The 14,459-nt window shown below is 36.6% G+C and overlaps 2 protein-coding genes across 3 annotated transcripts in view; both read right to left on the minus strand.

Moving 5' to 3' along the window:
* nkapd1 (NKAP domain containing 1) lies at positions 1–4,889 on the minus strand. Of its 2 annotated transcripts, XM_039670360.2 has the most exons (6): positions 4,795–4,889; positions 4,323–4,401; positions 4,152–4,228; positions 3,902–4,057; positions 3,753–3,806; positions 1–2,191 (listed from the first exon to the last, which is right to left on the minus strand). In XM_039670360.2, exons 2-6 carry the CDS (start codon positions 4,389–4,391, stop codon positions 1,786–1,788), a joined length of 762 nt encoding a protein of 253 aa, XP_039526294.2. In that variant the 5' UTR covers positions 4,392–4,401; positions 4,795–4,889; the 3' UTR covers positions 1–1,785. The 2 variants fall into 2 exon arrangements, with proteins under 2 accessions (XP_039526294.2, XP_039526295.2); XM_039670361.2 differs by lacking the exon at positions 4,323–4,401 and having other exon boundaries at positions 4,152–4,290; positions 4,795–4,884.
* A 925-nt stretch (positions 4,890–5,814) lies between these two features.
* The window catches only part of sorl1 (sortilin-related receptor, L(DLR class) A repeats containing), a 53,234-nt gene continuing 44,589 nt past the window's right edge, over positions 5,815–14,459 (minus strand). Inside the window, exons 39-48 of the mRNA XM_039670528.2 lie at positions 13,480–13,562; positions 13,299–13,380; positions 13,033–13,217; positions 11,319–11,438; positions 11,075–11,239; positions 10,815–10,989; positions 9,389–9,495; positions 9,008–9,206; positions 8,700–8,912; positions 5,815–7,825 (exon numbers count right to left, since the gene is read on the minus strand). Of these exons, the coding sequence (XP_039526462.2) occupies positions 7,758–7,825; positions 8,700–8,912; positions 9,008–9,206; positions 9,389–9,495; positions 10,815–10,989; positions 11,075–11,239; positions 11,319–11,438; positions 13,033–13,217; positions 13,299–13,380; positions 13,480–13,562 (1,397 nt within the window). The 3' untranslated portion in view covers positions 5,815–7,757. The remainder of the gene's footprint in view (positions 7,826–8,699; positions 8,913–9,007; positions 9,207–9,388; positions 9,496–10,814; positions 10,990–11,074; positions 11,240–11,318; positions 11,439–13,032; positions 13,218–13,298; positions 13,381–13,479; positions 13,563–14,459) is intronic.

The raw sequence follows: 14,459 nt of genomic DNA on the forward strand, positions 1-14,459 counted from the left end.
TGCTTGATTAGTCTGTTTTTCTTTTATTACCACCCTAATATCTGATTTTCTGATTTAATGTCAAAGGGCATTAAAAAAAAAAACACACACATTGCAATAAAATCGGGAAAAAATCAAAAGGGCGAAATTCAGAACAGCGTGTTCCCCTGAGCTGCGTGTTAGTGATAGTTTACACTAAAAAGACACGGAACAGCTTAATCTCGGCTGAAGAAAGCTAGCCACAATTATTTTGAATTATGAAGCTTGGAAGCGTTTGGTCATTTTGTTTTGAGTCGTCGTGCCAGCAGCCAGGCTGATAGGAAAGGGCGCTGTTCATTGTCAGAGAGACGCAATGTTCTTTACGTCTACTGCTCCGTGTTTACAAAGGAAGAAAGCAGGCGGTGATCAGAATAATGAGCGGTCACTGACTCAACCCATACATAATATACATAAAAAAGCACCCACACACACCTCTCTAACAAGTTACGCACGTGGACTCGGTGGAAGTGAGAGAGCATTGAGCAAAAATAACGGTAAACAATGACACAACAAGTGAATTCTACTAACTAGCCAACTGGTTAAAATAACGGTTGGTTTCAAAGACAACTGATGTAATTTCATTTACGATACGAATGCTTGACCTTTGGCAGTTTAGAGCAAATTAATCAGTAAGTGCAAACACGCAAGGGGAAGTAGGCATTATCCGTAAATGCCGAAAGTAAACAATAGTGAAATTCCATTTACTGTAGGTGTTTACAAGCGAATGCACAAAACAAGTCGTTAAAAGACAATCAAGCAGCCTCGCTTTGTATGGCAAGCCGTTTTGACATTTAATCCTTAATACGTAATAAACTCTATTTCCATATCTTACTTGCTTTTTAGATGGGCTACGAGTATTCCTTTAGGTAGGCCTAGTGCTTATAGGTATTAATGCCTACTCTTCAGTTGATTATTCATTACTAGTATCTAACGATTGTAAATGTCGTTAGTCATAATTAGAATACATACTAATCAAAACTGAATCGTTGATTTCTTAATGACAGATTCCTATATAAGTCAATGGCAAACATTTGAAATGTGTTATTAGTCACAACAGAATAGTAATAATAACTATCGAAATAAGTAGTATCAAATGAATAATACAAGTCTCTAATAAGTACTAGTACCAATTTAATAGGCACGAGTAGCCTATCTAATGAATAAGAACTAGTATCTAATGAATAAGTACCAGTATCTTTTAAAAAGGTACTAGAACCTAAAACAGATACTAGAACATATTAAGGATTAAATGTTAAAACGGCTTGCTATAAGCTTTGAGATTGTCTTCTGATTGATAGTGCAAAAGTGCCACCTTCTGGGCAACTTTGCACTTAACACACAAATGCTGTTTGGCAGCAATAACAAAAAATTGATTGTTGGAACTGTTAGGTTCAAGAATAAGGTATGATAAAATACAAGAAGGTATGATAAAATATAAGTATATTAAAAAATATGTTTTCACTTAATTCAATTTCACACATGGCAGAAAAATACCTGAGTTTTTTCTTGGTCAATAAAAATCGTTCAGTCCCACAAGAAATAAAAACATCCAAAGATGTTCCGAAAATATAACCTTATAAAATTTGACAAATTCGCAAGAATGCAAAAATGGTGAAAAAGCCATCAAGTGTCTGTTTGGAGAGGTATAAAGCACCAGACCCATGATCTCTAGACCCATGATCAGAGTCTCCTAAATATGAATGAGATGCACGATTACAAAAATGTGTCTACAGTAAGCCTAATTGCTCAGCCAGGTAGACTGAAAAGTCAAGCATCAGAGCTCTCCTCTGATCTCTCCTCATTCGCCACTTTCCAGTTTTTCCGCTTTTTCCGCTGAGGCTCGGCCAGTGTGTCTATTTCAGGGCAGTCTCTCTTCCGTCTTGTTCTCGCCCTGATGTTTGAACGGCTGTCATCCGTGCTGCTGTCTTCTGTTCTGTCTTTGTGTTCCTTTTTCCTACGCTTGCTTTTACCCCCCTTCCTCCTCTGTTTCCTCCTCGCGGTGTCCTCCGCATCACTGCAGATCTCAGAGCCCGAGGCCACAGTTCTCCTACTCTTCTTCTCTTTTTTCTTTTTCTTCTTCTTAGATGACTTCTTGGAAGATTTCTCTATAACATCGTGTAGTTTGTTCTTGTGTTTTTTCCTTCTGTGTTTACTATCACTGCAGGCCTTTTTTCTGAAATAAATGAATATAATATATTGTTAAATGAAAAAATATGCTGCTAGAATATTTCAAGAATTAATATATTCAGATTATGAAATCATTTAATTGTATAATAATTTGATTTTATATCTATATTATTAAAATTATAATAAATCAATAATTCAATTATATTTCATTATTTAAGATAATTTAATTCTTTAGATTATAGAAGAAAATTATGTAACATCATAATGAAAACAGGGGTTTTTAACCTTTGTATTATAATGATGGTTGTATTGGAAAGCCATCAAAAACAATCATTAAGAATGCATATATATTTGTATACTACATTTTAATTTTACTGCTAGGAAAATTATTTGTTTTTAACATCAAGTGAAATGAATGACTCTATAGACCCCTTTTGCGCCGATCATACACACAAGTCTTGTACATGACCATTCAGCATATAGTTATAGGCATCTAAAGATTTATATACCCACAGTTTCTCTTTGCGATCGGTTTCTCTAAAAAGGTTGGTGTAGAAGTCAGGCCACTCAACCGAGGTAACGTAACGTTAATCCTGTCAGATCGTCCATCCATTGAGTGAGTGTGCAGACGGCTACGGGTCGGCCAATCTGGTTCTGTCCGTTAAAATTAACAATCGGGGTCCTGGACACTGAGTGACCTTACACATTAAGATAAAATCTGATTTTCTTCAGTCATTGTTAAAAAACAAGCTAATAAAGTTTGCTAACTAGCATTAGTGAAGCGGCCAGAGGGATCGTTCTGCCTCCACCTAAGCTCCGCCCACATAAAAACGTCACCATGTTTACCAACTGAAAAGGGGTCTATAACAGGGATTAATAACTCACCATCATATCGTTCTAAAGCTGTAAGACTTTCATTCACCTTCGGAAAACAAATTAAGATATTTTTAATAAAATGTGAGAGCTTCCCGTCCCTCCATTGACAGTCTAATACCACTTTCAAGGCAAAAAACAAACCTAATTTACCACTATATTTACAAAATATTAATCTATGATGCACGATCACGCAACAGCGTATTCTCTCGTGTCAAAACAACATGCATGTGCTTTCCTTGGAAATTAATATTTTGTAAATAAAGTGGTAAATTAGGTTTTGCAAACAATGCACTGGTGTCACTTCATAAAATTGAAGTCACATGGATCACTTTAATGACGTCTTTATTAGCTTTCTGGACTTTAAATTTGGTAGTTGTGTAGGCTGTCAATGGAGGGACAGAAATTGCTCAGATTTTATTAAAAATATCTTCATTTGTGTTCCGAAGATGAACGATGTCTTGCAGGTTTGAAGCGACATGAGGGTGAGAAAATAATGACAGATGTAAAGAGATATTTGTACATTACATTTTAATTGTAATTGTAAATTTAATTTAATTGATTAAAAAAATACAATTGTTTCACAAATTTTAATCCAAGATCAGCAATGTATGCTAATGTAATAATCAAGCAACAATGGAACCAGAAGTTCCACATTAAGGACCCCTGCTATTTAAAAACCCCACAACAATAATGCTTAACATTTATGAGGTGGAAGGACAGCTTCTCCTTACCCATCAGAATTAAATTCCTCAGGATAAAGCTCCTTAAAGCCACTGTGGCCCCACCTGGGGAGACAGAACACAGCTTTGTGATCACAGAAAATGTTTCAAACATACAAAATAATGGAAAACACCACGAGAACAAAAGCAAGCAGCAATACCTGTCAGGATCATTAGCTTCAAACTCATATAGTTTTCGCGTCCAGTATTGTGCCTTCCTCTCATCTCTCTCGGACATCACATCTTTCCTGTCTCCAAGCCGGTCTCGCATGGACCCCTCCGAGTCGTCCAAATTGCGGTCACAGTGCATGCGGCCCCTAAGTGGGAATTACATTTGTCACTAAAGAGAAAAAGACACCAGGAACAAGAAAACAAAGGTTGTGATTGGTGCCTGTCGCCATGAATCATCACCTGTGCTTTGGGAAATGAGTGGACGTGGCTTGTCGTTCAAGATCCCTCAATTTCCACATCTCAGACTCCTCTTGAATCTGCAGTTAGAAGTTGAATCATTCCATGATTAATTTCATGATAGATTTCAGCTGATATACATCTGAAATAAAAATGGTTCATAAAGGTTCACACCTTGTTATGGGCATCTGTGTGTCTGATGACATTTCGGAGCAGCACTTTACCCATAGACACCTTCGCCATGATGTCAAACCTTCAAACAACATACCACAGCAGAGTTTAATATTTCAAAAGCTCCATATAACATACAAGCTACAGAACTTAACTATGATTAGAAACACGACTATGTCTGTTAGGCTAATATAGGAAGCTTATTGGCTTTCACTGTTTTTCTAAATTCAAAAGGCCAAGCAAATGAGCTGGATATGAAGAAATAAGCTAAATAATGTCAAAATAAACATTAGACTTGTCACGTTTTGTCCTTTAAACATTATGGCAGCAGCTCTAATGTTTCCTACTAGGTAACGTTACTAAGTTAGCTAACACAACCGTTCAGTTCAATTAAAGGCTTGTTTGGTAAAAGTACAGTAAAATTGTCCATATTAAGTAACTTTACGTTTCAAAACAAAGTAAGGGATGAACTGACCTTTCTATTAATAAATGAATTTGAATTGTAGTGAGCGACGTGAACGTGGCATCAAAAACAAGTAGAACTTCCTGCACTGCCAACGCAAGTACGTTGCTTCAAAATACAAGTCGTGAAAAAGCGACTTTCATAATAAAAGTCGTTATTATACTCATATGCACATTATACATCTAAATGAAAACTATATTAGTTATCTGAAAGTAACCTTAAAAATATATTTTTAAAGGTGTTTTTAACTAAGTGTTTTGATTCTATGATAAACATCTATGATAAACAAAAATGACGCACATTAGCAAAATTTTATGGAAATTCTCAATTTTTATTTGATTTGTAGGTTTTAGGTGCATAACATGTCTCGTGTGACAATGCAATGGCATAATACCCATGATGATGAATCATTCCACTTCCTCATCCAGTGTAATTCTATGATTTTTAAGTAAAGCATGAAGATTTTGATTACACTGGAATCCCCCAAACCGTTTCTGATTCCGTTTTCCTTATATAAGGTACAAAATGCAAGATTTTTTAAAAATAAAATATAAAAAAACACTTTCACAGTATGATATATTTCATGCAGTTGTGTTCACTTAAATTATCCAAAAATTTTCCAAGGATTTGTAAATCCAGTGAAATTCCAGTTTTTAAGAGGCTAAAAGCAGGTTTAGAACTTGCCCCATTGAAGTCAACAGGGTGCGAACTTTAAAGACAGCATGGTGTAGGCAACACCGCATCGATTTTTGTCATTTTTGTCTGTACTGACAGCACTCCAAATGTACAAAAAATTAGCTTAATGTTAAAATTGACTGAAGTTCTCCTTTAACACAACCTTCATTAATTTTTAAGCGAAAACCAGCAGAAGCTCATAAACACCAGGTATGTATATATATATATATATATATATATATATATATATATATATGCGTGTGTGTGTGTGTGTTATATGCTGGGAATGTTAGTCATAATTGGTTGCAAGAGCGTAATTATAAACACATCGAGTTACACAAAGCAAGAGAAGTCAGATTTAACATTTTCCACATTTATTCAGCATAAGTGGTTCATAAAACATCTCATACTGTACCACTTAAAATATTCTTATCTTTAAAACCCTCAGTAGGCAGGCAAGATTAATTATTTAAAACATGGCAGTGTACAACATCACTGCTATGTAAAAATGTTTAGATCTTGCCCAAAAAAAACAAAAAACAAATGGGTTTCAAAATGGGCATGACAAATATTGCCACAAATGGTTGCGAGTAAAGAATACAAACAAGACAAAATAAAAATGGTGGCTCAGGATTCACACAAGTGCTGCACTGGAACTTTTAAAACATTATACAGTGGTGGTAATTCACAATATGTCGATACACACATTTCCTATTTCTGTCTTTATACAAGTTTCATCTTTCTATTTGTTAAAATTTTCTGTGAGTGTGTGCATATGTGATCACATTGACATACCGCTACATACATTACTCAGTGTGTTGTAATAAGGCAATGTGGTACTGAAAGAAACAATTTTACTAAAAACAGCCGCATCTACCAACTGAACAGTTTTGTTTAATGCCAATTAACAATGGGAGAGAGTAATATTAATAATGACCACAAGCATTTAATGTAAACTGGCCATAAACCTCATTTAAAATCCTTGAACACAAATAAGCAGGGGGTAAATGGTAACCATTTTCCTTTTTTTCCGGTCACCTTAATATAAGATACAAAACAAGAAGAAAAAAATACATTCATAAACAAATCTTTGAGCAACACCCACAATTCAGTTAAAATGAAACATGGATTTAACAAATGTACCTCTTCACAACTGTTGGGGAAGGCAAGACGTCTGCGCTACCCTCTGCTTTTCTTAAGCTTGGCACATGAGACTAAGATGAAGCCTTCTGGTTCGCTCAGACAAGAGCTGCACAGGCTTCACTGCAATATGGAACTATTGTACAGCACAATAGTCTCCGAATTAAACACACTGCGCTGCCTGTGGCAGTGTGACTGATATCGCTGGTACATCTACATTAACCCAGTTCCCTGAGAACACTAAAGGACTAAAACCATGGCAGCACACAGGATATGCAATAATATTATCTTTGCTAGATAAAATGAGTAGGATAAATCAAAGGATAAAAGCAGAGAGTGAACAATGAGCAATTTTTATGGACTGAGCATATGACTTAATGTGAACTACACTAATAACCTATATTGTCTTAATTTTGGTCATTCTTCTCTGAAAATAGCTGACAATTTTCACATTTTCAAAAAGCAGAGAGAATTTTAAACCTATTGCTGAGCAAGGAAATGAACAATGGATACAAAGTGTAAACAAGGTACCATGGACAAATGCAGGCCTACTGACAAAGTGACACAAATCGAGCATACGGAATGCAACAATAACAAAAAAAAAAATCGGATCCTGTGCAATTTACTGTCAAGAGCCTACGTACCGTACCGCCTTCCCTTTTTATCAGCATTCATTGGCCCATTTTCATCTGTATACATATGAGGTTTGCTTTCTGTTTTTTTCTTTTGTGAATTTTTGCACTGATGTACCCATATCTAGATACTTGTTTTGGCTTAAAGCAAATGTAATGCTCGTGTGAGAGTTTGTACAATAAGGGTCTTTTCCCTGTTTAGTAAGTCTGCTGATCAGCTGACAAACTCCTTCACAGTTTGCTTCAGTTAATGCCTACAAAGTCCAATACCCACATATATTATATATAAAAAATAAGTTATTGCGCATCCGAAAAAAAGTGCATCTTATATTTAAAAATATCTCTTTCGCTCCATGCTTTCTTTTCTTCCTCGGGGTCCAGAAACATAAATCCAGCGTTTTTCTAAGTGACGGGGAGTCAAGAGGAAGGGAGCTCTGCAGCTTGAAGGTGTGCCGGATGGGCACGTAAGAAAACGTGATGAGGAAGTGGAGTAGGAAGTGAAGGAGGAGGAGAGAAAGAGTTGTCCAGCTATGCAATCACCATGGGAACGTCATCTGAAAAGCCACTGATCATAGGAGCGTCTTCATCATCGTCACCTTCAGAAGAGAGGGAACAAAGAAACAACAGCTCATTTTCATACTGTGGAAAAGATTGTGCAATTAATAAAGTGAGCAGAAGTGAACATAATTCATGTGACCTGAAGAAAGCTGAACTGAAATCAAGTAAATGCAACGGAACTAAACTGAATTGAAGTGATCAGAACTCAAATTTGTTAAATTCAGCTAAATTTTAGCATGTAAAACTTTCTGTAAAATAAACATTATTCAAGTGACCTGCACTTAATTAAAAGGGACCAAAACTAAATTGATGAATTGAACTAAAATGAATTGAAGTTCAGTTGAACAAACTAAATAGAAAATAAATTACATATAAATTAACTCAAATGAAGTAAACTGAATTGAAGCGACAGAATTGTACTGAACTGAACTAATTTAAGTGAAATTAAATAAACTGAACACAACACGCCTGAAATAAACTAACCCGAATTGAAGTAAACAACGTAAGTAAACCAAATTGAAATAAATTCAAAACAACTGAACTAAAATAAATGGAACCGAAGACAACTGAGCTAAACTGAATTATAGTGAACTGAACAAAAATTAAACTGAGCTAAACACAAGTGTTCTAAAATGAACTGAACTAAAATAAAGTCAACCGATTTAAACACAAGTCCACTTAAGTCAGTTGAGCTAAACTGAACTGAAATGGAATGAACTTGAAGTTTACTGAGCTAAACTGAACTGAAATAAAATGGTCAACTGATCTAAACACAAGTAAACAGTGAGCTAAACTGAATTAAAATGGAGTGTAGAACTAAACTAAACGGAAGAGAAGTTAACTACAGTTAATTACACTTCCCTGAAGTACACTGAAGCAAAATACAGATTTCATGAAAGGTAGGACTCTTACCCAGCTCATCTCCTGAGGAGAAAATGGCAGAGCCCAGACGGGAGTTGTAGTGGCTATTAGCGAAGGCGGTGAAGTTGTGCTGTAGCCGCCGGTGTCTGAGATAAAGCACCACCAGGCCTCCACACACACCCACCAACAGCAGGAACAACACTGGAACAACCACCGCCGCCATGTCTTCGGATTTACCCGACTGAGATTTGGCATCACTCGGCCCTGAACAATGACACAAATGTGTCAGGATCAACGTCTGGCCAAACAAACAGCCACAGATATATAGGCAAAAATGTTTAGTGTGTAAAAGCTCATGCCTGCTGCTTTGCCCAGTTCGTCATATAACAGCACCGCCGCCTCTCCACACAGCTGGTTGTTGAGCAGGCAGCGCGCCCGCACTGAGAACGTGTAGTTATGACCCACCAACAAGCTGTTAATCCTGAAGAACGTCTCTGTTGTGTTGCCCAGACACGTAGTGGAGTTGGTGACACTGTCATGCACATACACCTCATAGCCCTGAAGAGTCAAGCCATCATTAGTGAAGCCGACAAAAACAAGGAAAAAGGAAAAAGCCAAATAGGAAAGATGTTTCAAACAGTTCCCTTTGGGATAATGTGTCCTAATACAATACAATCAGAAATGTTAATTGAGTAAACAGTCAATGTGGATTTTATGTGGACTCAAATGTGGTTTCTAACCCTGCTTTCATTGAAGGTCCGGTCCTTCACAGCCAGGCTCTTCCAGAAGAGGAACACATGATCCTGTTCTTCTAAGATTTTGAGGGCCTCAGGTGCAGGCAGAGAAACTGTGTGGAATGGATAAATGTAGGTTTAGAGCAAAACAACACAAAAAAAACCAGGATGAAATAACCCATTTTTTACTTATAGCATAAATACACTGCCATTTAAAAGTTTGGGGTCAGTAAGTTGTTGTTGTTTTTGTTTTTTCAAAGAAATTCATACTTTTATTTAGCAAGTATGCATTAAACTAATCAAAAGTGACAGTAAACACATTTAGAATGTTACAAAAGATTTATATTTCAAATAAAATACTGTTCTGTTTAACTTTCTAATCATAAAAGAATAAACATTAAGCAGCACAACTGTTTTCAACATTGATAATAAGAAATGTTTCTTGAGCAGCCAATCAGCATTTTAGATTGACTTCTGAAGGATCATGTGACACTGAACACTGGACTAATGATGCTGAAAATGCAGTTTTGTCATCATAGAAATAAATTACAATTTAAAATATATTAAAACAGAAAAAAGTTTTTTGAAATTCTAATAATATTTCACAATACTACCTTTTTTCTGTTTTTTAATCAAATAACTGCAGCCATGGTGAGCAGAAAAGGCATCGGTCAAAAACAATACAAATTTTACCAACCTTAAATGTCTGACAGGTTGTGTAGAGATGGGAAAGGAGGATTTGGTTAAAAAAAAAAGTGAATGAAAATGTGGGCTCTTAATATTTTTAAAAATGAAGAAATTGTATTATAAACGCAGGTTCTGCTACATCGTGGGCTGAAGGGGTAAGCAGGCACTTCACTGTGTGCCACATTATATGATTGCCTCTCATGCCATAAATTACATAATTAAGTGTAAGTACAATAGACCATTTTGCAAGACGTAAACAACACTGGTCCAGAAACACTTCCTGTTTCAGTTTGTAACTGTTTTCTTTATTCACATGTAAAGAAAACATCTTAAAGATGCTTGTTTAACTTTTTGATTCAATTTTAAATGTTCTGTTGGTTGTATTTTATCCCAGCTTTTATGTAGTGTTAAAAAACTGAAACAGGAAGTGCTTCTGGACCAGTGTTGTTTACATCTTGCAAAATGGTCTATACAACTAATATTAACATATTAAACACATTTAGTGTTTCACTTTTTCCAGTGGTGTCTGCACTGTACGCGCTGCAATAGTAGCGCTCTGACTGACCTAAGAAACGGTTTCAGTGAGAATATTTCAATAAGAGTCTTTCTGTGAATTTGCCAAATGCGTTTGCAATCGTTTTTGCTAAAAAAACTCTCCCTCTGAGTGTACCGACAGATAACACCCTTCAGGCACCCATGACCTTTTTTATGGTACAATGTTTCAGGCAAGAAAAGAGATGACTACCTGTGTTGAGTGTGTAGCTGGCCTCTTTGCTCATGTTGAGTAGCCTGATGGTGATGCTGTAGCGTCCTCCAGGCTCCAGACCCTTCAGCGTGTACTCCACCGTGTTGTTCTGAGTGTTCACCTTATAGTCCCGCTCCGTTTTACGAATCGTATCTCTCACGTGCACTGCATACGTCTGATATATACACAAAGACGCTTGAAACACCCCCATCCGACATAACTAAATTATAAAAACGTTTCAACTGACTTTGTTTTCATACCAAAGGACTGCTGGGAGAATCGAATGGCGGCTGCCACTTCAGAGTGGCCTGCGTCTTATCCACTCGCACTTTGTGCAGGTTTCGAGGTGGAAGTCGCTCGTTGGGGATCATCTTCACCACAGCAAAGTCTGATGGAGGGCCCATGTATGGAGAGATCACCCTCACCTGAACAACACACATATAGTCACTTCATCTGGACATCATGGTGCCAAGACGGATCTTCAAAGTGAGGGTGGATACTAACCAGGAAGAGGTATTGCTCGTCGCTGTCAACGCTCACAGTCAGACTGGTGGAGGTGGTATTCACCCTGTGAGGTCTGCGGTACAGATCCAGGAAGGAGGTGGCGTAGAACACTCCATACAACTGCGAAGACAGAAGATGGTGTCTCACTAGCCTCTATTCCGCGTAATGGCGCGGTCACATTAGCGAAATTTCAGCAAAAAGGGTCTATTGTCTATTGCCAATAGTGCAGCAATGTATGAAGCAAAAGCTCACACAGAAGCCACTTTCAAACCAAGCAGATTTCTATTAGTCGACGTTGCGAATTTGCGTTTCTAAACCCCATGCAAAATATGCTTGAGGAAATCTTAGTACATACTAGTTAGATAGTTAAAGGTGCTCTAAGCGATGTCGGGTGACGTGACTTCTTTTTGACGTTTAAAGTATTTTCAAACAAAACGGAGGCTAGATGGACTCTCCCTCCTCCTCAACTGTGCAATGACCCCCCCAAACCCCACCCCCAGGGCCTTCTTGTCAGTTATTGGCTGGAACAGTTTGTTATGTTTCGTGGATGGGTTGCCGCAGTTTGTTTTTATTGCCATTTGTGGAGCCTGGGTTGTCCAGGGGACAGGCAGCTAGTGGATAGTGAGGAGATGTTTGCTGTATGTGACAAAAAACGTGTGACATCGCTTAGAGCACCTTTAATATATATAGTGTGACCAATGAGTGCTTTACTTGATCTCATATCTTACAGTATTCATAACTTTCTTTTCTTGTCATACTTTTAAATACACAAAGTAGAGCTGCACAATTCATCTTTAAAAGACTACAATCACACAATCTTCTTCCTAAATGACAATGATTCATCTATGTCCATTAAACCTTGGAAAAGTGACGTTACGGTCACACAGCGAACATTCAAATCTGCATTGGCGGAGTAGGAAGTTGTCATGTTTAAGTATTAAACAGCCTTACAAACTGACTTTTCAACCACCTAACACTGTAACATTATTTCTGTTAGAATAATTCAATTTATCACAGAAGTACTGGGATAAAAGTTTATAGCTTGGATAATAAACACTGTTGTCTCAATATAGAGTAAATCACCTTTTGAACGTAATTTGAACTGTATTAACTATACCGTTACACCACTAGGTGGCAACAAGTGAATGTTTAAAATGTATTTGAAGAGTTCAGATGCAAAAGCCTCTAAATGCCATTTGAAATTTTCTTCTTTAATGATGCTTTTTATCAAACTTGTATATTTAAGTTCAGTAATTTCACTTAAATAACAATTAATAGGTAATTATCATTGCCATTTAATTGAAATTTCTGAACTTAAATATACAAGTTTGATACAAATCGCCATTAAAGAAGAAAATTTCAAATGGCATTTAGAGGCTTTTGCATCTGAACTCTTCATTTTTTCATTGGATAGGTCATTCATTCAAGAAATTTGTTTCAAATTGCTGATTCATCCAGTAATGAAACAAGTGAATTCTTTATGACTGAATCACTCATTCAAACAGATTTATCCAGAATTGTGCAGCTCTAACATAAAGTGTGTATGAATTTGGAGCTAATCCGTGTAAAAGTCTTAATATTTATTAAAAGCGAGTTCATATGACCAGCTTGAACATGAGCGAAATCAACCGAACGCACAAATTCCTATTGAAATTACTGGATTTCGGCCTTAAAGTTTGACCTATAAATGTGACCGTTTATGAGTTAGTCTCACCTCAGCTTGAGGGCCGGTCCAGTTGCAATCTACAGCAGTCTGGTTGAGCGCTCTGGCCTTTAGTGATGGCTCGGCAGGTCTTACGCCTTTGGTCTGCTGGCGGGACAGAGCAGTAGGACTGTCTCCATCATCCGTGTGAGCCCACACCGCCACCTCATACACTATCCCTGCTGTCAGGTTAGTGGCTATACAGAAAAGAGCACACACACATTGTATCTTCTTCCAGAAATACTGACAGGATGTTTGATGACTGTGAAGTCTTTTACCATTCAATGTTCCTAAGACAGTGTAATTCCAGCTCTCCTTCACATGTTCATCAAATACCCACGAAATAACGACAATGTAGTGCTTCACATAATAGAAAGAGAAAGAGGGATCAATATTATATTTACATTCGAAAGAAGGTAACATAAACCCTGCACAGAGAAAAAAAACAATCTGACCAACCTGGACCTTATACTCATTGGTGATGGTCAAAGTCATTGAGTTTTCTGTGATGCTGGAGATCACGACATTAGGAGGAGAGAGAGCTGAAAGACAAATTATTAAAGAGTCATGAAACACAATACAATACTTTTTTGAAAAAACATTAAGATGGATACAACTAAATGTTGAGGGTAATCCAGTAAAAATATCTTTCCAGTAAAATATCTGTATCGAAATAAAAAAAGATTTTGTAGGATAAGGATATTTGATCATACCAATCCTTATTAACAGATATGCTACCATTTAAAGGTCTGTTTTTCTCCTCCTATTCAGCAAGGATGCATCAAATTGATCAGTAATCACTGAAAGTGACAGTTAAGACATTTATAATGATACAAAGATTTCTATTTAAAATAAATATTTTATTTTATGTGATATGTTCTTTCTATTCAATCATTCTAAAATTGTATCTTTTTTTATCAACTTTTTAAAAAAAAAATATTGAATAAGAATTGTTTCTTGAGCAGCAAATAAGCATATTAGAATGATTTCTAAAGGATCATGTGACACTGAAGACTGCACTAATGATGCTGAAAAGTCAGTGTTAATCTGAAAAGGGATACTCCACCCAAAAATAAAAATTCTGTCATCATTTACTCACCGTCAAGTTGTTACAAACCTGTATTTCTTTCTTCTGTTGAATACAAAGGAAGATATTTTGAAGAACAATTGGAACTTTTGCACCATTGACTTCCATAGTATTTTTTTTTCTAAACAACCATTTGGTACCACTCTTTCTTCAAAATATCTTCCTTTGTGTTCAGCAGAAGAAAGAAACTCATACAGGTTTGCAACAACTTGAGGGTGAGTAACTGATGACAGAATTTTCATTTTGGGTGGAGTATCCCTTTAATGAGTGCGTAGATGACATGAAAACATATAGGCGCTCATATCCTACATACAGCTCCTGATCAGTGAAGTTCGGGTTGGTTTTGTTCTTT

Source organism: Pimephales promelas, chromosome 16 (genome assembly GCF_988280905.1).
Source record: "Pimephales promelas chromosome 16, fPimPro1.hap1.1, whole genome shotgun sequence".
Taxonomy (NCBI): Eukaryota; Metazoa; Chordata; class Actinopteri; order Cypriniformes; family Leuciscidae; genus Pimephales; species Pimephales promelas.